The 25,325-nt window shown below is 37.8% G+C and overlaps 1 protein-coding gene across 6 annotated transcripts in view; it reads left to right on the top strand.

The window, feature by feature from the left end:
• ARB2A (ARB2 cotranscriptional regulator A) overlaps positions 1 to 25,325 on the top strand; it is a 206,324-nt gene that overhangs the window by 177,174 nt on the left and 3,825 nt on the right. Inside the window, exon 11 of one of the 6 annotated variants that reach the window (XM_081930200.1) lies at positions 4,780 to 6,910. The exons of the other annotated variants lie outside the window; for them this stretch is intronic. Within the exon in view, the coding sequence (XP_081786326.1) occupies positions 4,780 to 4,799 (20 nt within the window). The 3' untranslated portion in view covers positions 4,800 to 6,910. Of the gene's footprint in view, positions 1 to 4,779; positions 6,911 to 25,325 lie in introns of those variants that run through there. 6 annotated transcript variants of the gene reach the window in all.

Below are 25,325 nucleotides of genomic sequence, written 5' to 3' on the forward strand. Positions count from 1 at the left end.
CGTTTAATTCTGAACCCTGCTTGTTCGTGGCCAATCTGATTAGTCTCATCTACCCATCGCAATAGTTTAGTCAGCAAAAAGCTGGCATAAATTTTCCCTATGATTGAAAGGAGGCTGATGTTACGGTAGTTTTCCGGCTCCATTGGAGAACCTTTTTTATGAATTGGTACTATAATGGCCTCCTTCCATATTTTGGGGATGAGGCCGGAAGCGTTGATTGCATCGAAGGTTTTGGCCAAGATGCCAGCCCACCATTTTGGGTGTAGTTTAATGGCTTCAGCAGGGATCAGATCGGGCCCTGGGGCTTTACCCGGTTTCAGCTGAGCTATTAGCTTGGCTATTTCGTCAGGATCGGTGGGAGGCCAAATAGGTAGGTGGGTAAACAGATGCGTCAGGTGGTCCGAGGGAGCATCTGCCTGTGAGAAGCATTTACTCAGGAACAATTCCCATGTCGGTGCAGGGATGACTGCCCTTGGGTATTTCCTCACCCTTCTGTTGATCAAAGACCAGAATTCCCTGGATCTGTGTGATTTTGAAGCAGTAATCAAAGCCTGCCAGCGATTGTGTTGCCACTCACATTTGGCAATTTTCTGCGTGCGTTTGTAAACTAGCTTGGCTTGTGCATAACTAGCTGGCAGAGTAGCTGCATTGTAGGTCTTATATTGGAGGCCATTCACTTTCATTAGAGGAAATATCTCACTATTCTTGGTAACACATTTGGAAGTAAGGCAAAATCCCTACAGTACTTACAGTAGGTCACTTGATTCAGGGATTTCCTCATCCCAGCTGCATACCCCAGTAGCAATTTATTGTCATAAATTTCAGTGGTTCCCATTGATATCTGTGGGGCAAAGTAAAGGGCCTGCAATATGCAACACAACTGAAGGGTCTCTAGTGTCACAGGCAAGTTGGGGAGACACTTTTATTTCATTTTCCCTAATGAGAAAAGGACACTCAAGGACACTGGTGATGGTGTCACCAAACACTGACAACTTCACCTTTGCTGTTATAGGGTTGTAAGGGGGACTAGCCCAGTCAGGAGCAGAGACAGTTGACCTCCACATTTCATCATGGTCTCATTGAGTCATTAAGTCAGTGATTACCGGTATATTCCAGATTTCATAATTGCCTTGGAGTGGGCAACTAACAAATTTATAATATGATTTTTTTAAAAAAGCATTTCTGCTGAAGCTAATAAAGTACACAGTCCAGTTCATGTGATTATTCTCAATATGCTGCTCTTATTACTGGAGACTTGCAGTCAAAGATGCGATCGATGGTTTATAACAGATAAGCTCTGTAGGCAGTGATATTACTGTGGCAATATGCAAGAAAGTACAAAGGTAATGTTCATGCTGCCATGGAGCTTTGAGATAGAATTAGATGATCCATAACTAAAAGGTCCATAAACCAAGCCTATTCCTCCAGCCCCTAGCGTCACATTAGAAACTGGAAATGAAAGACCTTGTAGGACTGACAACAAACTGCTTTTCTAGAAATCTAACCGTACAGATTCATTTGCCTGTAAGATTTCCATTTTTATGGCAGAGTAGGGAAATTCCAGTTCTGTTCATACAGCCAATTATTGATACCAGGTTTTCTAGTCAAGCACTCCCTATTGTTTCCTGTTCTCTCTTTCTCCCCCCACCCCAGTCTTCTAAATTCAGCCTAATAATCTCCTCATGACCTGATAAGAGACTCAAATTTAAAACAGGAAACAGAATAGAATGAGTAGTGAACTGACTTAGAAGTGGAGCCATAGATCCATGGTAGAGCACATGTTTTGCATGCTGAAGCTTCCAGGTTCAGATCCCAGCATCTCCAGGTAGGATTGTGAAAGTCCTTTCTCTGAAAACCCTGGATAAATAACCACTGCCAGTCACTATATAGGCTCAATGCTCTGACTCTGTATAAGGCAGTTTCTTGTGTTCCTATGACCTTCATTGGGATCAGTGGCAAAGTACACTATGGGATATCTATTCAGAACAAATGATAGACAAGGGAAGTATGCTATTCCAGTACTATCCCTAGTGTAAGCCAAGCATCAGCAAGAAATAGTGCAGTGGAAGCAGGGCCTCATCAGCTGACATGAATGGAGAAATAATGCTAGAGGCTGATTCATATTTCTGAAACTTACCTCTAATTTAGTAATCTCTTCCTTCTTCTATATGAACCACTCACAATACATGATGGAAGCACATGGAAGATTGGCTTCTCAACATACTGAAAATAAATAACGTAATGCAAAATTTGTTAGGTACTGTATATATCTATCCAGAATTGACTGCTAGGGCAGTTACAGGTTTTGAGAGGTTAGCTATATTTGTATCTAATAAATCTAAAGGTGTCTAGTGGCTGGAACTATCTTGGAAAAGTCTCCTGGGAGCAAAATAGTCTGGGAATGGGGCATGGGTTGTAGTATCTGCACTAGATATAGGGTGGTATGGGTGCTTCCCCTGCTCAGGGCGCCGATGATGATGATGATGATGCCTATAGTTATACAGGTATCTGCTGAGAAGTTCCATAAAAAAGCAACTGTGCCAAAAGGAATTACTATGAAAATAATAAGTATTTGGGGAGGGGGTATAAACAGAACGGAAGGGGGCGAATATATATTTGTCCTTTTCAGGGGATGCCAAATGTTGTCCTCACTCAGGGTGCCATGTTACCTAATTCCGCCCCTGGTAGAAGTAGTCATTGATCTACTTCTTGCACCTCCAGATGGTGGAGATGTCAGGCAGCATCCAGGCGCCTAGGCATCTTCACTTGGTTGCAAGTGGCCAATAGCCAGGTGCAAAATGCACCTGCCGCCTGGCAAATTTCAAACACTGATGAAAAGCCTTACGTAGCTATGTTCTACAATTTTTCAGCTTACAAACTATGCTGTGTCCCTTTTTAGATTTCTTGTTCTATCTTGGTCCTTAAATAAATAAAATAGTTTTAGCAATAGACTTGCATTATCCAAAAAAAAAAAATCATTACAGGTTTCTACATTTATTGTAACTGACCTTGAAGCTTTAGGATGTGTTGTTTCAAAACCCAAATAAATAGCCAGGTGCTGTTTGGTGACACATGCCTTTTCATTTAAGCCATGGATGGAGAATTAGATGCACTGATAGCGGCTGATAGATATCAAGAAACCCAGAGTTCACACTTCATTAAAATGCAGGTTAAATTCTTTAAAGATAGCCATTCAGGTATCTTGTGTAATCTTCTATCAGGATTGTATCTCCATTTCAGTTTGTAAGGCACTACCTGTTTGGAATAGGATAAAGACCCATTGTTATTGTCAGACCTGTTTCAAGCTAAATATTCTTCTAGTCCTTTGTGGCTGCCATTTTTTATCAGGCATTCAGAACAGCTTTCCTTTGCTGATCTGCCATTTTCGGACATATCACTGTTTCACTTGTATGATTTCTGGTGAGACAAGCTCAGACCTGGCTGCTTTTCTCTCAATAACAGAGAAAAGAAATGTCTCTGGTGCCTACTCTGCAGAGAAAGTTCATTCATGTGTAAATTATCAGTTGGCCTTTATTTGCTTGGCCTGTGGAGAGTACACATGCAGATAAAAGGCTCTGTGGGTCAGGGTTTAGTACATGCAGGTTTCTCCAGTGGCCACAATGGCACTGTTAGAATTGTTGTCAAAGATTATCAGACAGGCTAGGATGTCTTATCATTATTTACTTGCAGTTTACAGAGTTAAAATAAAATTCTGCAAGCAGGATTCTATTAGAATGTTAGAACAAAATCCACAGCATGACTACTATAAGAAGTACCTTTCTTAATGAGAAATATATAAAGATTCATACAGATCTGTTTAAGAATATCTGTTTGTTAATATCACAATGTTTCTTTACTTTATTATCCGCCTACCATATCACCCTCTACCAATAATAGAAAGCAGTTTCATTGCAGTGTCTTCAAAATTTTTGTCTTCCTTATATGTATAGTTGCTAATGTGACTATTGAATCATGGGGAACCGCCTTAAATATGCTAAGATATTTATTGCACAATTGTATATTCTGCGGTGATGTTTGCACTGGCATAAGAAGTAGGTAGCAGCTGCAGTCTATGTGAGGCTGCAGAAAAGTTGTTTGATCTACAAGATCAGTAGCCTGTTACTTGGTTGCCTTTCATTGAAACATAATCAAGAATCATTAAGGCCTATTAGCAGCTGTGTTGTAAGTACATTTTATAATGCAGTTCTCAGAGCCCCAGTTATCCTTACTAAAGTAAAGTTGTTAAGCTACAACTGTCTCTTAGTTACAGGAGGTTGATCATAAATGAGATAGGATACTAAGCTTTTGAAATGGAAATTCAAGACCCACAGGATTTGATCCATCAGGTCAGCTTCAATTCAGACATTTGGGACCAACCTGCCATTGAATGGCTGGTACCCAAGGTCATAGCTGGAAAGAGCATTATTAACATATCTGCATATATTTGTAATGTTATCATGAAAAGAAAAGAAAAATTATCCAGAATGACAAAATCACATTAGTTTTATTTTTTCCTTCCTAATCATTTTCTTGCCCTTCTTACTAGTGATATTTTATATTGGCTGCATTATTAGCATTCACATACTTAACTGTTTTGCTTGCTTTATTTTTAAAGTTGCCCTTTGAAATTATATTAGTGTTGATAGTTTGACATTGATTTCCTTCCCTTGATACTTTGTTATTTGGGCATTTTAAATGCCTAACCAGTTTCTCTAGAAGAAAAATGCCACACTATGTGAGATTGAAAACCTTATTTCTTGAATGTTTCCCGTTTGGCAGAAGGAAGGAGGTGGGTGTGAAACTCACTGAGAAGGAAGATCACTTGGTTCTTCAGAAAGGCCTCAACACAGCCACTGGTGCAGGAAGAGAAAATTCTCCAGAACTAAATATTTATGGTGTCATACTTGCCCTGGCATTTAGAATACATCTTATATGGTATAGTCCAAAATGCAGATGAATGAAAGCACTGAAATCAGTGATTCATGAGAAGTATTGTGACAGATGTGAATAATACCATTATGATTGCTGTTGCAGATTATTTAGATAACTAATCTTGTTTCTGCTTTTTGTAAAATGCTGTACATTCTTATGTGATTACATAAATATGCCCATAAGCTAACAGAGCAGAAACTATCTCAATGGGGAATGTAAGGAGGGTCACATATGATTATATGGATTTTAGGAGAGTATGTTCCCGGGTACTTGTGTGCAAAATATAGTAGGTGTACATATCTGTGTGGGAGCCACTTCTGTGCAGCAACTTTCCAGACCTTCCCTGAAACATGTAACCCAGTTTATCATGCAAATCTTCATATGAGCTATCCAGAAAAAGCATATAGTACAGTTCTCCTGATACTCCACCACTTCAGAATGCTGTGTCAAAAACTTACAGGCTCTGGAAAGCTAACATGTCAGAGAGAATGTTTGTAATCTAGCACAGAGACATGTGATTCCCCTACCTGCATTCTGATGTGGTATAATCAAAGGAGGAGTATAATATCCTCCCCCCAAAATATATATATATATAAATTAATTTAGTTAAAAGATTTCCAAATGGTGTGACAAAGGAAATCCATCACACATTCATTGACATCAAACCCATCCATTGGCATAAAAACTCCAGGCACCAGTGTCATCAGGCCGTGCAGTTGTTTAGTCCCTGTCTCTCCCTGGTAATTATCAGGGAATCCACAGGTGGTTATTGAACCATCATTTTTTAATCAGTGGAAATTATTCATCTCTTTTCACACACAATGAAAGCTAAACTATGATATTACAATGTTTGGCACCACTATAAAAAAAATTGCCTTGCTGAATTGGACAAAGTTCTAGTTTTGAATTCTGCTTCCAATAGTAGAAAGGTAACAAATAGGACATGAGAGTGATAGCCCTGTTTTATTCCTTTATTGTGATGGGTGATATACTACTTCTGAACATCGAGGACCCACTTAGCACTCTTAACTAATAACAGTTGATAGATTTATCTTTCATGAATTTGTCTAATCCTTTTCATAGCCATCTAAGTGAGGGCCATTTCCCCAATCTGCAGTGAATTCCATTACTTTTATATATTGTGTAAAGAAATATCTTTTTCAGTCTACTACAGCCCATCCGTTTTATTGGATAGCCCAAGATTCAGTACTATATTGTGAAATAGAGATAATCTAGTCACTTACTCCACGTTGCTCATAAAGTTTTTGATTTCTGTAGTGTTCCCCTTAGACATCTTCTCCACCCACAACACAAACTAAACTGGACTAGCCTGTGGCTGCAATGTAAGTTTACATATTGGCATTATATTTACAGTTTTCTTTTCAATTCTTTTGTAAATGTTTTCTCTTCCTCGACAAATGATTTCCAGTAAGCCTTTTCACTTCAAGATCATTATCTAGTTGGCTGCAGCCAAGTTAGAGCCATGCACGATACAGATGTTTATTATGAATAAAATGCCTTCAGTGCCATAATGTGCTTTCAAATGGGAGTGTAATATCACAAATACATATTTTGCAACAGGTTTTTTAAAAAACAACCTGTGAAATTTTCCATGAAAAATGTTCTTGGGGAGGGGATGACTTCATGTGAACTGTAGCAAATTTACACGCAATAAATAAATTAAATCAATAAATAAAGTTCCACAATAAATACCTGTCTGGAACTACTACATTGGGCAAAGAAAGTGGAACCAAGGGTCTTTGGAAGAAAAACTAAACTTGGCAGAAGTCCTCCCAAGTACATTAGAGGAGCAGAGGGAAAGGAAAAGCATGCAAACCCAAAGCTTCATTCATCTCACAGAGTCTTGTCCACTTAGTGCTAAACCATGGTTTAGTGTTGTATGTAAACTGGGCTACTGTTCTTCTGGCTCACTTCCAGCATCTAGTGAATGTAAATAAACATTTGTTATTGGTTTTTATATTTATATTTTTGCCTTTTCTTATAGTGAATTTGTGCTTTTTGTTTCCCAGTTTGTGCTCTTTTTCAATTTCCTCATGTGAGCACAATTTAAAAATAATTCCTCTTGCCTTTCATAACTTCCTTCATAACTTCCTTAATTTGCATTTTGTCTATGAGCATTCTTTGGCACTTTTGAGTCTTTTCTGATGAGTCCTATAGATTGCTATTGAATCTATATTATAGTTGTTTTATATAAACTACAAGCTTCGTAATGATATTTCAACCTTCAGTACCTTCATTTTTGAGAAACTTCCGCTCCTGAATATTGATGAAGGAATATATTCTGCTCATATATGTATGATTGTGAAAGCACATTTGCACCTGATCTTGTGTACAGCTTAGGTTTAAATCAAGAATCACTTCTGCTCTTGGTGGTCCTTATTACCAAAATGTCATAAAACATCATTTATTATATCCAGAAATAACATATGAATTTACAATTTATGCACTCATTTTTTAAACAGTTGAAGCCACTCATTAGTATTGCTTTTTCTACTTCAGCTACCTCCTTGGTTTATTTTTTACACCTCAAAATTAACATCGTGTTTTGGTGAGGGAGATTCTTACTTTAACCATAAGATTCTGCCAATAGAAGTTTGGAAAGAATTCCCACCCCCCTTCAGATTTCTAACTTAATGGACTCTATACCTTCTTAGGATTTTAGAGGAACACTACCTTCAATAAACTTTCTCTATCCTTGTGTAGGTTTTAGATTTACTTTACTGCCAATACCCGATTAACAGTAGTCATGATGGACAGATATGAAACTAGAAAACAATGGAAACGATTTGTTAAATAGAAATACAGCTTGATTTAATTGAATTTATAGAAGGCTGTTGAAATCCATAGCTGTGTATCCATTAACATTGAAGTAGGCATTGTCACACTTTTTGAACTGTGACAAGCATCCAAGAACCATGAAACTAGTTCTATGAGCCCAGAGAAACATTAGATTTCTGTTCCTTGAACAGCATTTTCTCATGTTTTCTGGAAAACCGCTTTTGAAACTGAGGGAAGAATCAAAAGCAGCTTGTGATAGGATATGAAGGGGGTGTCAGGTGTCAAAGGAAAAAAACTTTACAATTTTATTCAGCTATCACAAGCCCCTTACAAAACGCTATCCCAAGTAGCTGTTTAGATCCAAACATCTTTGAATTTGAAAAACAGATAAGTCATGAGCTATTTCATTTTAATAATATCAACCTGTTTGTACTGTAACAAAATGGTATTTGGCAGCTATCTATGAATACAAATATGTTTCATATCTATTATTATAGTACCTAATACACAAATATACCACTTTTCAGCATATTAACAACGCTTTGTGGCAATTTTCCTGAAAATCTAGTTTATACATCTGTGAAGAGATGTACATGAAATAATTATATGACAAAATAAAAATGCCATAGGTAACAAGCAGATTTGTTTATGAGTATAATAATCTTATTTACCATAATAACTAAACTCAAATATAAGTTATTTATAGGCCACATTTTCTGTTTTACTGCTCTAAAGAAGCACTTTTGACTCCTGAAACCAGTAGCATGAAAATTACAGCCCTGTTATACTGCAGGTGTACTATGTACTCTAAAAAGAAATAGACTATGTAAACCTTACAGTACAGGTGAAACTCGAAAAATTGTGAATATTGTGAAAAGGTGCAGTAGCTATTCAATCCATAACACCTGCAATGGGTTCCTGAGCCTTTAAATGGTCTCTCAGTCTGGTTCAGTAGGAAGCACAATCATTGGGAAGGCTGCTGACCTGACAGTTGTGCAGAAAGCCATCATTGAGACCCTCCATAAGGAGGGAAAGCCTCAAAAGGTAATTGCAGAAGAAGCTGGATGTTCCCAAAGTGCTGTATGGAAGCACATTAATGGAAAGTTATGTGGAAGGGGAAAGTGTGGAAGAAAAAGGTGCACAAGCAGCAGGGATGACCGTAGCCTGGAGAGGATTGTCAGGAAAAGACCATTCAAACGTGTTGGGGACTTTCACAAGGAGTGGACTGAGGCTGGAGGTAGTGCATCAAGAGCCACCACACACAGATGGATCCTGGAGACAGACGGATCCTGGAGATGGGCTTCAAATGTCGTATTCCTCTTGTCAAGCCGCTCCTGAACAAGAAACAACGTCAGAAGCGTCTTACCTGGGCTGAAGAAAAAAAGAACTGGTTTGTTTCTCTGTGGTCCCAGTCCTCTTTTCTGATGAGAGCAACTTTTGCATCTCATTTGGAAACCAAGGACCCAGAGTCTGGAGGAAGAATGGGGAGACACACAATGTCAGATGCTTGAAGTCCAGTGTGAAGTTTCCACAGTTTGTGTTTATTTGGGGAGCCATGTCATCAGCTGGTGTTGGTCCACTGTGCTTCATTAAGTCCAGGGTCAACGCAGCCATCTACCAGGAGATTTTGGAGCACTTCATGCTTCCTTCCGCAAACGAGCTTTATGAAGATGCTGACTTCATTTTCCAGCAGGACTTGGCACCTGCCCAGACTGCCAAAAGTACCAAACCTGGTTCAATGCCCATGGGATTACTGTGCTTGATTGGCCAGCAAACTCGCTTGACCTGTACCCCATAGAGAAGCTATGGGGCATGGCCAAGAGAAAGATGGGAGACATGAGACTGAGCAATGCAGAAGAGCTGAAGGCTGCTATTGAAGCATCCTGGTCTTCCATAACACCTCAGCAGTATCACAGGCTGAAAGAAGAAGAAGAAGAAGAAGAAGAAGAAGAAGAAGAAGAAGAAGAAGAAGAAGAAGAAGAGGAGGAGGAGGAGGAGGAGGAGGAGGAGGAGGAGGAGGAGGAGTAGTTTGGATTTGATATCCCGCTTTATCACTACCCGAAGGAGTCTCAAAGCGGCTAACATTCTCCTTTTCCTTCCATCCCCACAACAAACACTCTGTGAGGTGAGTGGGGCTGAGAGACTTCAAAGAAGTGTGACTGGCCCAAGGTCACCTAGCAGCTGCATGTGGAGGACCGGAGACATGAACCTGGTTCCCCAGATTACAAGTCCGCGTTGAGGTAGTAATTGATGCAGAAGGGGCCCAAACCAAGTATTGAGTACATATGCATGCTTCTACTTCTCAGAGGTCCAATATTGCTCTATTTGCAATCCTTGCTGATTTCATTTAATATTTAAATTTTCTGGGATTGTTAATTTGGGGTTTTCATCAGCTGTACGCCATAATCATCACAATTATAACAAATAAAGGCTTGACATATCTCACTTTGCATGTCATGAGTCTATCTCATATATTAGTTTCACCTTTTAAGTTGAATTACTGAAATAAATGAACTTTTCCATGATATTCTAATTTTCCGAGTTTTACCTGTAATTGCTGCCACTGAAGAGCATTCTTACAATTTACAAACAGCATAAGCCATAGAATAAAACTTTCATAAATAACATTTTTTTTAAACACCTATTTGATCCTCTTATGCTATTTCTGATATTTGTGAATACTGTTAATACAGGTTATAATGTAGCAGAGAAATCAAATATATATTCTAGCCAGTGTAAATTGTACAGTCACTACTGCAAGCTAATTTAATTGTTTCATCTGAAACACACTGAACTTTGAGGTGATTTCAGTATCTTCTATTTAAACATTTCCTTGAACTTTTTTTTTAGAATTAAAAGACTTCCTTTATATTTAAGATTCGTAAGACTTCAGCCCTCCTGAACCTATATGAGTTTTCTCTTGCTTTTCCAGAGGGATGATTCTTGAATAGTTTGAATGGTCACACATCTACCCAGGACCAGTGTTGGCACCTGACACCCTTGGACAGCTGCCAGGGCCCAAGCACGCCTTTAAGCCCCACTATTAACATCTGCCCTAGATCCCCTTTCCTTTGCAATTGGAATTTCCCACAATGCCCCTGAAGTAGTAGTGTTCTGGGGCATTAAGAGAAATTGTAATGATGCTGCTTTGATTGCTCCAGCCATGTAAGCTGCCATGACCCACCAACAGAAAAGGGAGTTCTCCAGATTGCCCAAGGCACCCCAAACCCTGGACTGTCTCTGGGAATAAAATGTGTGATGCACCAACTTCCAGGTAGTTTCAACCATTGCAATGATACCAGTTTCACTAAAGGTCTAGTCTGTCTGAAATACCGACTGCAAAGCTACAATTTTACCATCATGGTGATCAAAATTACCCTTCTCAATGCATATTATTTAGAAACATGCATCAGGGTTTACTGGGAGGATGTAGGTTTACAGAGGTAGTTGGTGCCTATTTTGAAACATGTTGATATATGGCACATGTATGACTTGTGAGTTCAAATAATGATCCACATTAAGAAAAAGTCTAATTTTCAGAGTATCTTTATTAAATGTAGGCTGAGTAACAACTAAACCAGAACATATGGCATATCCTATTTTTAATGTTCAGTTATCAAACACTCAGTGGACTACCAAAAATAGTCACTATCATATCACTAAGAGTTATCAGTGCAAAGCATCTTAGTCATTTTGGCAACAACAGCAAAAAAAAACCTAATGTAGAATGCTTTCCAAAGATAAATGGGAACTCTTTGATCCTGCTATTAGGCGTAGGGTTGTTTCAGACATTTGAAAATGTTAATTAGAAAACCAAATGCTCCTAATTTAGCACATTATCGTTATAATGTTTAAAATTATCTTATAGTATTGCATGTTTACATTATAGATCCATCTTTATTGGCTCTATGCTGTGCTTCTCTTCTTTTTCTTCTGTTGAAATGTCAGTTTTTGCATTAACTTATACACTCCTTTACAAACACTAAACTTCAATTTGCTAATGCTGCTGGTTTAGACTACTACTATTGGCTTCAGTTAAATCTGCCACTTTTGCATCCAGCACTTTCTAGATGGTTTGCATCTTTCTGCAGAAGGTTTATCCTTTAAATTAGCATGGCATTTCACTGCACCACCCCATTTTTAAAAACAGTATTATACAGGCAACATCCAATTTGTTGTGTATCAATAACCCTCTATAAAGGCATGATCTAGACATCTTATATGGTTGATTTTTTAAAAAAAATTAAAAGCTTTTCACAAACTCTGTATTTAAAAATAAGTAGGTGTGCAACCACTGGAAAGTTTCATATAAGGGAATGTGGCCACTGGGCTAAAAAGGATTCTTCAATTCTGTTATACTGAACATTGAACAAGATAGGTGAACATCAGGAACTTTTTTTTTGAGCAAGGGCCTCAGATCAAAGTTAATACTTGGACTCTGCCTCCTGTAGAAAACACTGGCCATCCCAGTCTACAGTGAATTATTCTACCATTTATCTGCTGGAAAGGGCCATACTAACAAAGGTGCCATATTTCCTTTATAATATCAGTGATTGATACTGACTGAAATTTAAACTATGTTTCGCATTTGGCCCCTCCAGACATTATTATGTTTCCATGGCAGCATGTTCCTCAGACTAAGTCTGTCTCTAAAACATAACACAAAAACTTATTTATACAAAATGTCTAGGACTTGTTAAACAGAGCAACAACAAAACCCCATGGGCCAACAATTGTTAGGCATAGAGGCAGTAGAGGTAGAACTATATGCTAAACAGAACTATTTCTCCCTGATGCTACTTGTTTTTAGAACTACTTTTCCTTGGTGTTTGTTCATTGGTGTTTTGGCATTGTAACTTACATATTTTATAGATGATGACATAGAATTGCTGTTCACCAATTCTTAGCTGATAACTTTTCCAGTACAACATCTTGATTTTTATTGTAAACAAAACCTGGGACTTGTAATTATAGGTATGGTTTCGATATGATAAGTTGTAAAAACGTTTAAACATCTCTGCACAAAAAAGAGACTTACTTTTGAGAATTAACACACACACATGTTATATGCCCCTTGTTATTCCACTTCACCTGAAAGGAATAGGATTAGTCTTTCTTTAGATTCTAGTAACAATTATCACAAGCAGATACAAAAAAACAGACAAATGTTGCCCAATTGTCTTGCAGTGTGACATACTCACCAGCAGATTTTAAGATGTTGTTTGGTTTCAAACAGCACAGCTCAAGTAGGATAACTCAGTGATTTTCTGTATGATGGAGATCACAGCACATTATTTTGAAATAATTAATGTTATTCTGTAATATCTGTCTTTCTTCCCAAATCTCATGCGTGGAATTTTTGCTTCTGCTGAAAGTAGAAAAGAGACCCCCCCCCCACAGGTGGCTGTCATTCTAGGGCCATTTCTTTAATGCTAATGGGACTGTTGTGATGCCAGTGTATTATGGACTCCACCCTAAGGACTTTATCAGGAGTCTCTGGATTATTTTGTTTCTATATACTCTCATCTGAAGACTCAAGATGCCAGAAAATGGGTAACTTCATTAAGTACATCTAGTTTCATTCACCTTGTAGACTTTTCATCAAAGCTCATAACGAAACCCACAGCTGCTAGTATGCAATTAAAATATTAGTTTATTTTGACTGATAAAGAATGTTTCATTTAGAACACAATTTAAACACATTGTTTGATTCAAGAGTTGCAAACAGATTGTGTACAACAATGCCATCAGAACAAAACATCCTTTCACCAAGTACAGCTTCAGTTAAATAATTCTCATTTTAAAACTGTGATTAATGAATGGATTGATTACTAATTAATACAATGAATGCTTTCAGCCTCATGTGCTAATTTCCATGTTAGCCCTGTTTGACAAAACTCATATCTGAAAGACTTTTTGAGTTTACTTTGACTACAAGCATTAGGCCACTGTGAACCATTTTTTTATGTTTTAAGTTAGAAAAAATAAGGGTGGACTGTGATACATGTGAAATAAAATAAAACACTTATAGCTTGAATATATATATATATATAGTTCATTTCCAGTCTGACGTTCAGCTGTGGAATTGCAGTATTGAAAGCATTTTCTCCAATATGCTTTTACAGTACATTTTTTGCACATCTAATGTAAACTACTGATTCATTTGCAGAGCTGCAGCTTTTATCTAGCTTTTTCTCTTTCTTTGACTCATTGGATTATAATAGGCACAGAGTTGTATTGATTACTATAACTTGCATGGGAAAATCTTTCTGCTTCAGATTGGCTATAAATTATAAATAATGTATCTCAAAAGGCTGTGTGTTAAAAGAAGCAATGTTCTTCTGAGACACTCTCATGTAAAGCTCTTAAGGCAGAGGTTATTAACTTTATGATTGCACTATTGGTGTACTTGACCCGTAGCAATGATCACTATCCATAAAATCGTAGACTAGATAACCATTGTCTGCCTTTTCCAGCAATGTTCATTAGCAGAGACCACCAAAGATCACTCTAATAAGCAGAGGGTCAATATTCACTGCATCAGTATAAATTTGTTTGGTGCAACAATGAAGTTATCCTCCCTTCCACTCCAGCTAAAAAAGCAGTACTGTGTAATTGGGGTGTATAGATTTTGTACATATTGGCTGCTTCTGGACATAATGCTAAACTATTGTTTAGTGCAGAGATGGGGAACTGTATTTGGCTTGTGGTTTAGAGCCAGATGTGTGGGACTGCCTATCTGCCAATCATCTGATGTCAGGTGATTCAACATCAAAGGAAGAAGTGGGAGTGCACTTATATCTTCCTTTGCAGCCCCAGCTTGAATTCAATAAAACATAGTTAATATTAAGCAGAGTTTGAAGTTTGCTAAGCAGCTGCTAATTAAAAATGGAAGTGAAAACTTCAGATCTCCTCGCAGCCACTCCAGAGCGGAGAAGGGAGCACATGAGTTCAAGGCTCGTGAACATAATGCTAAATTGTATTTTAGTATTTAACATTCCTTTAAATTGAAACACATTTGCCATTTTAATGCTCATTCATCCAGTTTATGGTTTTACCACTCTGAACAATTTGGTGTCACAACAGACTTGGCCCCCTCACTGCTCACCTGTAACTGCAGTTAATGTATGAACAAATTTAAAAGCAATGGTCCAGTGCAGGATCTTGGGAACCCCACTGTTACATCCTTTCATTGTGACAACTGTCCATTTCCTACTCTCTTGGGTTCTTCAAATAGTTACTGATCCATTAGAGGACCTGCCTTCTTATCCCATGACCACTAACTTACTCCCCTTTTGGTTTTTGCCAAAATGATCCATGTGCCACAACTTACTTTCTACTCAAGTTGTTTTGGTCTTAAAACTGAAATATATGCCTTCCTGGTATTTTGCAGTGAAGTATGGAAAATTCCTGTAGCCTCATAGTTTTGACTATTTAATGCACGTTACGTGGAAAACCTAGATCAATATTTGCTGTGCAATAAAAACTTAAGGATAATATATTTGCTTGGACTGCTAAGACATAGTCAAAAAGAAAATAATTTAAGTTTAAATTTCTCTTATGAAATTCAGATAAATGTATTGTTTGTTAGGGTTACTAAATTTTCCACAATAGCACAACATAAAAGGAAATGATCATTCAAATAAATGTGGATTATACATTATGTGATTTTGGTGTACCTGTGGGGTCAGGATCAGCCCAAGATATTTTTCTGCCTGAGTTGAAGGAGAAGGTACCACCCTCACCTACCTCAATTTTGTGTACAGAAACTGACCAGATTAATCTGCTAGTTTTACATCTACACTGGCAATGGGACACAGCATCTGAGGGCAGCAGGCTAGCTGGGAGGGCAGAGAGCCAGCCAAATAGCACATACAGCTCTGTCTTGCTACTGCCTGGCTCCCAGCATTTGCTTCCTGAGGCAGCTGTTTCACTCTCCCTCTACCATTCACACAATTTTCTGCTCGGTCTTTTTGGCTGGTGTTTCCTTGCTGGTGTTAGTGGTAGAAACATGCATGGCAATTACGTGGATTATGGGAGTTGCAAAATGGGGGTACTGCTATTTGTGTGGAAATGAAAGGGGGGAAAGCCAAACAGAGAAGAATCCCCTGTAAAAAGCATGTTACCTGGTATTTTTAAAAGATCCAGTGCTTCAAGGGACAAGATGGCCATGGCTACTCTTGTCTCTACTTCCCCCAGGCCTGTCATCCATCCATCCGTAAATGTGGCAAGAAATAGAAGCTACATCCATCTCATGTTTAGCTTCATTGTAGAATTTTAAGGCACAGGTTGAATCTGATAACCATGTGGGAAAACAATCAAAGTGACATGGGATTAACACAATATTTTGCTTTGTAATGGTGTGCATGCCATGAAAAAGAAGAGTAGGCAAAAGAGGAGTAGAAAGATTGGTATAAAGCTGTGTAAAAGCACTACAGAAATTGAGGTTTTGATGTTGATCTAGAATTAGCCTAGATGTGAACATACCCATAACATTCTCCCACACACATCTCAATTATGTAGGGCTGCAGACTTGCCCTTTTTAACTCTGCAGAAAACAATATACTATTCCCTGAGTAGCCTTGTTATTCACAATGACATTAGTTTCAATGAAAATCCTCCTTTTAAATTTCAGTCCTTGCTTGGAATAAAAGAGGTGCATTTTCTTTTCAAATGTATGTATTTATATGGTTTCTCAGGTCTGTCCTTGATCTGTCAATTACTTATGACCTTAGTATTAATCATTGCATTTATCTTTAAATGAATTCCCCTTCGACTCTACAGCACAATGTATGATTCCATGGCATCATCTTTTCTAATGTCCATTTTATACATCATGCTGTTTGTCCTGTCCCCACTCCCCACCCCTGTCCCAAACCCTGCTGTGTGCATGTCTCAAGGAATTGCTGGGTTAATGCTCAGGTGGTTGTTTTGGCTGTTTCTCTGGTGCTTTGCATAATTTCATTTGACTAGTGGACTTTGCAAATAAGATATTATCTTGTTTAAATGTACCTAACATGAACTTGGGACACCAGTTGTCGTTTAATTCAATTCTAAGAATAAATGATCCATGTGGATTTATTAAGCTATAAGATGCTTACAAAAAATAAATACTGTGTTTGAAAACAGAACAGCTTTAAAACCAGCTGCTGCAATGAGGCTTGACAGATTCACAATACTTTCAATTCACAATACTCTGTGCTTTTAACATTCACATAGAAAGGAGAAGTGTGTCAGATGCCTGTTCTCCTATTAGAGTACTGCAGTGGTAAGAAAACAACATCAGTAGGTACAAATATTCTCCCTTGTTAAGCAATGAACAGTAAAATATGTCTACTCAGAAGTAAGCCTAATAAGATCAGTGGGCCTGAGTGCCAGGTAAATTCTTGATTCACATTGACAGCCTCAACACAAGCAGAGAGCACTGTTACGTTAAAGCTCAACAAAGCTCAAAAAAAGCACCAATTGTATGGACTGGTGCCTTGATATGAAGGCTGTCCTTATGCCTCCTTTATTTGCATAATCATGGCAGCCCTTTTGGATGCACCACAATCACATATCATAGCAGCTGTGTGGACAGCCTCCATGTGAAGACTCTGGTTCATGCAATGGTATACTCACTGCATGAGTCTGACAGCAGCCCACATGATGTTTGCTTTCAAGTGTGCTACTGACCAGACCCAAGCCATACGTATCCTATTAGGTGAAAAGGCCCACTGCATGCTCATGGTATCTTTGCATATGTGTTCAGCAGTCTGTGTGAAGTCTTTATGAAGGAGTGGATTTGTTTTAGAATAAGTCCATCTTTTTATTTTACACAAAACAAGTTTTACTGGACTGAGTCATTAGTTCAGACGTGCTCTATGCAGCTGTATGTTATGTCTGCCTTACTACCTGTTATTATCAGACTGAAGATCGTTTTAGAGCTACATGAGGGCAAATGCCTGCTTTACACTACAGCAATGAACCTCAGATCCCTGTTATGTGTGACCATATCATGCATGTGTTAGTGAACACACATTTTTGACATATTAAACATTTAATGTGTAAGTGGACATTTTAATAGAACTGCTAACCATATGGTAACACTTAACAATATGTAGAGGACCAATCTGTATCCTCTAGCCTTATCATAAGCCTAGTATTACCAGGATCCCTGAATTTTCAAACAACTGTTGGAATGTAGTGGCACTGAACAACAGGAATAAAGGCAACAGCCAGCTTGCTGTGTGAATCAAAATGCTTCAGTGGACATTTAAAATTGCTATTCTATGAAACCTACAACATATCCCCTAACATGCAAGGTATGCATAGGCTATTTGCAGTATACTTCTAAATTATGTCTAATGTGACCCTAAGACTACGGAGAAAGAGAAAAATACAAAAGGGTTTACTAAAAGCAAAAATTCTAATTGGAAAGAAATCAGCAGCAGAATATCCCTGTGACCATTCTTAGGCTGAAGTTTATTCAGTATTTTTATTAGTAATAGAAAGAGAAGTAGGGGTGTTTTGATTAAATTTGCAGCTGATACTGAGCGAGGAGACAGTGTCAATACAAGGAAGGATCAGGAAATTATGCAGACTGAAATAGATGATCTCATGAACTGGTGTAATAATAAAAATACAAGAAAATTCAATATGTGTAAGGTCATGCATTTGGGACTGTGGGCTCATCAAGTAGGAACAACTGGGGAAGAAAGAGATTTCAAGATACTGGGTGGTCACAGGGTGAAAGTGAACTACCAATGTGATGCTGATGCAAAGAGGAAAAAGTAAATTCTACAAGCTTATAAGGCAAAGTCTGTTCTTGGATTTATTAGGGTAGGAAACTTTTGTAGGAACAAAAGAATTATTGGTACCCTCGTACTAGGTGTTGATAAGATCACATCTGGAAAAATGCTTCATGTTGGTTAGCCATTTAAATAAAAAATGTTCAAAATGGAATCCATGCAAAAAGCAATCAGGTTGGTTAAGAAAAATGTATTTTCTGAGTAGATGTTTCAAAGGTTTTGCCCCTTTAGCTTATAAAAAGGAGACTGGGAAGTGATATGAGAGCACTATACAAATTTTGCTAGAGGAAGTAGTACAGAAAGGGAGATGAATTTAGGCTTTAAAAACCAGGCATATAACATCACTGGCTACATATTTGAAAAAAGCTTTTGTAAAAATTACAGGTCTCAACCCATGAAATAGTGTAGAACATACAGTAAGTTCACTTGGATTCATGATAGGGCCACCACACTTCATATGGCAGCCATGCCTTTAGTGTAACCACTGAATTTCCTCGTGTTTAAAGAGGGCTTGAATTTTTATTTTAAGGTTTCAGAAAATAACAAAGATAGGAAGCCCAAGATCCAGCATACCTGTCTGCAGATTATCTATACCACATATCATATTCATTGTCTAGCAGGTAATATTCTGAGAATCTCCTATTCCCTTTCTTGTAAAGCTATGGTGAAGATTCACGTCACCAGTAAATGCACAAGTTGATTTCTGTGCCAGCACCTGAAATTAGACATTTTCTGCAAGAAGCCAACAATGTTGTTGGACTACAACTCCCATCATCCATTAACACTGGTCATGCTGGCAGGGGCTTACAGCAATTGTAATCCAACAACATCTACAGAGATGTCCCTGTCAGTTGTTGTTGTTGTTCCTAGTCCAATGCATCCAACTAAACTGAATTTAGTTGGATTGGCATAACCTGAAATAATTGAAAATTTCAAGCATCATCAGGTCCTTGGAGAAATATTTTGACATTACCACTGTAGCGTATCAAGCTAGGTATGTTATCTGCAGATGAAGATTTGTATTGAAATCTTCTTTTCTGCACAGCAGGACAAGCTTTTGTTTTACATAACTTCTATACTCCACAACAGGGACTCATTGTCCTACAGAAACTTGTAAACTCTGCGGAAGGAGCACTTTGTCCTGCACAGTAGGCAAACACCTACTCAGGCAATCTCCAGGTGTAAATTATAGCATCTCTAATCTCAGTGCCCTATCCCAAAAGAGACTGTAATACTCAGAAGAGGAGTTTGGGGAGTTTCTGGGAGCAGCAGCAGCGACAAAATAATTTAAATTGAATTTCTGCCTCTGTCATGAAAAAGGCCAGAAATGTTTAATAGTAGTAGTAGTAGTAGTAGTAGTAGTAGTAGTAGTAATAATATAAAGTGCAGCTGTTTATTGTTTTGCACATTCACTAGTGATAGCAGTTTTCTGGAAATATGAAACTCAATCATACTTAACTTTCTTCCTGCTTAAGGTTAGAATCTAGTACACACTTCTTGTAGAGTAAGTCCCACTGAAATCTAAATAAACATGCAAAGAATTGCACTGTAGATGTCTAACATCTCAGTATTTCTCCCCACTCCTATTAATGCTTATTTTGCTTCCCATTTTGTAGATATTTTCCTAATTTAACATTAACACATTTATTTACTATTCCAGGTTGTTAATGATGTTTTTAAAACATGAGCCTAATACTTTTAAAACATGAGCCTAATACTTTGCCCAATCCCACTGAAGTTAATTGCATATTTTCAACTGTCTTCAGAATAGTCATGCTTTTACTCTGGAATCCTGGGCCTAAACATGAACTCTAGCTTGTCCGCCTATGTCATTGATATAATCTCATAAATTGTTCTACAGACAATGGCCAGTTTAGGAGCATCCAAATGATGCACGATCTAACTGGGAAGTAGCCCCCAAACGTCATAGAGATGTCACGAAAAGGGGAAGACAGAATGGGGCAGAGTGGAGCGGATTGTATTGTATTAAAACTATCCTATTCAGTCACACAGTAAATCTAAGACAAGCACTTGGTGATATGATTTATTGCCAGTTGTTGAGAGAATATTTGTAAGATGTTACAGTTGGCCCAACACACCTGCAGAGCCATTTTAATAATAATAATAATAATAATAATAATAATAATAATAATAATAATAATCACCTCCCCAAAGAAGCATAGGCAAGTAATGCTTAGAAATACTTCTGTGTGTACTGTACAACATTTTCTGAATTATTCCCTTCACATGCAAAAAGATGCTAAAATCTAACACTTTCAATATTCAGAATGGCATGCACTGTCCTGCTGGACACACCATGCAAGAGAGTCAGCATCCCATGTGATTTATTCACCTTCTTTCCCCAGCAGCTTGTACAGTTCTGCCAGACCAAGGCAAGAAGAACCTTACATGCATTCTAGTGCTGCACGTGAGGTTCTCTGGATTGGGGTCATTGCATATGACCTTCTAATTCAAGAAATGTTGCTTCTGCCCCTAGTTATCTAGCTCTACCTGTATAGAAATGGGAGGTAATGGAAACTTCTCAACCCACTAGGTTAATAATACTGCAGTTCTTTATGCATATCTCCAGGAAAACCATTACTGTACTGGACAAACAGAAAATCATCCATATTACTGCCTAGACATTTAGTAATTCAGTGTGATATAATTAATGACATGTCTACTTCTATTTATTCCTAAATTTCACATTACTTTGTAGGTATGTGTGGATTTTCCCCTTTTAAGAATACCATTATTATTTTCTCTGAATTGCAATCAAATTTGCCACAAGTGATTTCTTCTTCTTCTTCTTCTTCTTTTAAGTAATACAGTAGTTGCTTCCCACCCACACCAGTGCTCTGGCATCTTCCTGATTCTGCATGAGTTTTCAGAAATAATTGCCAGTAGTTCAGCAAATTCATTAACTAATTCCCTTACGACTCTGTGATGCTTGTCATCCAGACCTGCTGATTTGTATATTATTTTTTTCTAAGTATTCCCACATCTGTGTATTTTTTTCTAATCCAACAGCTATATTGACAAGGTCTCCATTGTTCATCAGTACTACTTTTCTGTATTTTTAGACTGATATTAAAACTATCTACTATCTTACCCCTTTTAGACAAATTAAATCATTCATTAGTAGATCCACTTTGTGTTTACTATTTTTCACTTAGTATTTTAAAAATTATTGCTTCCTTTGGCTAGCATGGCTCCATTTTGCATTTCTTCTGCCTTCATCTTTAAATTGCTACATTTTAAATTGCCTCAGATTTTAAAATGGCCGCCTTGAAAATTAATGATTTCCAAAGCAGTTATTTTCTACCCTCATATATTGAAACACTCCCCTGTGAAACTACATGAGCTCTTCATGTTCAGTGCTTCTGGTACAATTGAAAAATCTTAAGGGTAGCAAGATTCTAGGTTGTTCTTACCTTCTCCCACTCATTGATTTTAATACACCCTCTTATTACACCATACTTCTCAGATTGCTTAAATCCCATAAGGTTTATTCCTTGAAGTTGTTTTTGTGGCTTTATTCTATTGCATTGCTCAGTGTGGCTGCACTGAATTTGAATAGTTTTTATTCACTTAGTACAAATATTTCATATTTCAGCCTCCAGTTTTGTCCTTCGGCAAAGAACTTATACTAATAGCTGCCTCTCCCAATGATTTCAGTCAGTTCAGCTACGTGGCAATCAGTGACTTTGATCATAGAGATCTAGCTACATTTTGTCAACCAAGCATTTCATGAAGTTCCTATATAAAAACAATAGGCTAGATAGGAATTTGGAAACCTCAGTTAGCTATTGCCTTAGGCTGCAATCCTAACTCCGCTTACTAGGAGTAAGCCTCACTGAGTAAGACTTACTCCTGAGTAGACATGGTTGGGATTGAATTTTTTGTTACCATAATTTTTCATTAAAAAAAAGAATGGAGGGCACTGCCAAAACTAGCCAAAAAAAGCAAAGAGAGGAGGTGAGACTCCAGAGTCCAGCAGGTGCCAGAACAGATAAAATGTTGTTCTCGTTCCTCTTCCTTTGTCCCTCCGTGGATATTTTTTTATGTCCCATGCAAAATTCTGTGTAGAAAATGGACTGCACTTGTATTCCTATCCAAAGTTTACTATCTGGTTCACTGTGATTTTGATCAATATTTTAACAGATTACTTTATTCTCTTTATTGTGAGAATAAATAATATTGTGCAAATATTTCATTTACCATGAAATGACTTATGCCTATTATTTCCTGCTACTATTTGGATACATATTTTTGCCTCCTGCTCATTTCCATTTGGCAAAATTGTTATATAATGAGAAAATCAGATCAATGGAACATTCCATGGATGGTGGCCATAATGTTTTACTGTGAAATCCTGGAAAAATGTGCTACTCTTTTTTCCCTCTCTCTCTCTGATAGTTAACCATGAATATCTATGAGCAAAATGTGACATCTCAAATGTTATGAAGGGTCAGCATTTATACTTGACAATATGAGAGGACTAAGATTTTAGAGCAATCCTAGTCAAGCAACAGATCATCATAATTGTAGAAACTAAAAAGTCATTGTAGCGATTGTACCACAAGGGAAATTGTTCATCCATCAGTAAGATTGTTACAAGGTAAGAGACAATGAGGAAAGGGAGTTAAAATTGCTTTAGCCCATTGAGTCATCAGTTCCCTCTAGATTCAAAAGCCTGAATTGGTTTTGGAGAGAAGTGGCATAAGAGGATTGCTACGGGAAATCTTAACAAGTTGATCATAGTCTCAGTAACACTAGCAAGTGTAAGTATGATCTCTCCTAAGGAAAAGTGTAGGTTACATATTGAAGGAGAGAGAAAAGGATGGGAGTACAATTAGCACATGTCTTCTCTCACTTTTTTTTGGTCATGTGTATTTGGAAGATGGCTGTTCACAAAGGAAAACAGATGTGATAAATAGTGAAACATTCCCATCACTCTGCAAGTAATTTATTGTAAATGTAGGCCTATATTTACAAATGAATGTTTACTGGCTTATGAGAGAGAGATCAGTGGCAACATAAAGGGATAAATGTTAGTTGTACTATGGATGTGGAAGATGTGGAAAATATTTGTGCAGAGTAGCATCCTACAGTACTAATATGTAAGATTAAAAATTGTGAATGGAGATTATTGACTACCTTTGTGTTCTGCTTAAATGCAATTAGAAGTGGGGGCAATAATGTAATTGTGGCTACCTGTTTAATAGAGTGTATAAAGTGGCCAATTGTCTTTTTGCAATTTTAGTCTATTTGCTAAAACTTACAAGATATGTGCACCAGATTTATCTATGGGCAGGTGAGATATCTTTGAAAAAGTGCTATCTATCTTTTTCTTTGTGTTACAAGGAATTCTTTGTGCCCGTAAAGTCCCCAGGATGTTTGCTGTGATACAAAGCCCTTTGTTTTAAAGGTGCTTGTATGTGATGGTTAATGCATTTTATAAAAGACATCTGTGGAAGTGATATCCTTCTTTGAAGTGACCTGCCTTAAGTGTTACGAGTGTAGGGGAATATATGTGCAAATTAGATTTGAAAAGCAAACCTCTCCGGTGGGATGTATATGCACTGTAGAAGGGTCTTTGTGTAATAGTTGCCTCTGGAAAGGGATCTCTTTATGGGAGTAGTAAGAATGTTGGTTTTGTAAGGAAGTGGCTTTGCGACTGTATGCTAGTATTACTACCATTGGTATGATCCAGCAGGGACTCAGAATATATATTTTTTGTATCACTCCCATCCCAGAGACACCCAACCACCCATCAGGAAAGCTCTCCTTCAGGGTAGGCCAGGACCATCATGTCCTTTATTGTTGTAACTCCCAGATTGTGATACTCTCACAAAACTGTTGCTAGGCAACAAATGTGGTTACCAGGTCTCCGCGAATAGCTGAAGGGGAAAGCAAAGTGTTGCACCATTGTAGAGTAACCATAGCAATGACCTACTATTACAGAGTGGAGAATTATCATTAACAATGTTAAAGTATCATACAGGAGCCTGGGATCTGGAGGCTTCCCAGCAGCAACTCTGCATAATTGTGTTATATAGGAAGGGCTCTGAACTCTTTCAGGGCATCTGGTTGCTGGGTATTGGGGGGGATTATTAAATGCTGTTACTGTTTGGTTTATGAAAGAAACGTGCAGGGGAGTAAAAGGTTTTGGGACTCCTTAGCCAATCAGTGTGAGAGAAGAAAAGCGTATGTCAAGAACAATGATCCCAGATCCACCTCAGTTTTCCAGAATACAGATTTATGGTGCTACAACGTATATATATATAAGTATTAATCATAATAGATTTAATCTGTGTTTTTGCAGGTGTGGGTGACCATCACCATAACCACATACATTTGGTTTATTGAAAGAGAGACTTTATCTAAGTGGATATGAGTGTTTTAAGCAGAAAAAAGTTGTTTCTTGGTCTGTTCACTTGATTCTTGCTTGTAGAAGGGTGAAATGCCTGGCTATACAAGAAAGTGTACCTAATTAAGCAGCTGTCTTTTGGGAACAAGAAACACTGGAGAAAAGAAGTTACGGTACTACTTCTGTTTGAAAGGCACCCAGCTTTCCTAAAACAAGGTCACGTATATTGCTGCCTGAGAGTGCCTTGCTAATCAAGCCACTTAAGTGGTCAGCTTCCCAAGGTTCTGTTCCATCAAAAATTGGGAATATAAACATAATAGGATGATCAGACTGCCAAAGGGCATTACTCCTACATCCTTACTCTTTGCAGACAAGATTTTTGCATGTTCAGCTTGTCAAGCATCTGCATCTGCCAAAATATCTGTTACTAT

Source organism: Podarcis melisellensis, assembly GCF_964234715.1.
Source record: "Podarcis melisellensis genome assembly, chromosome: 11".
In the NCBI taxonomy this organism is placed as follows: Eukaryota; Metazoa; Chordata; class Lepidosauria; order Squamata; family Lacertidae; genus Podarcis; species Podarcis melisellensis.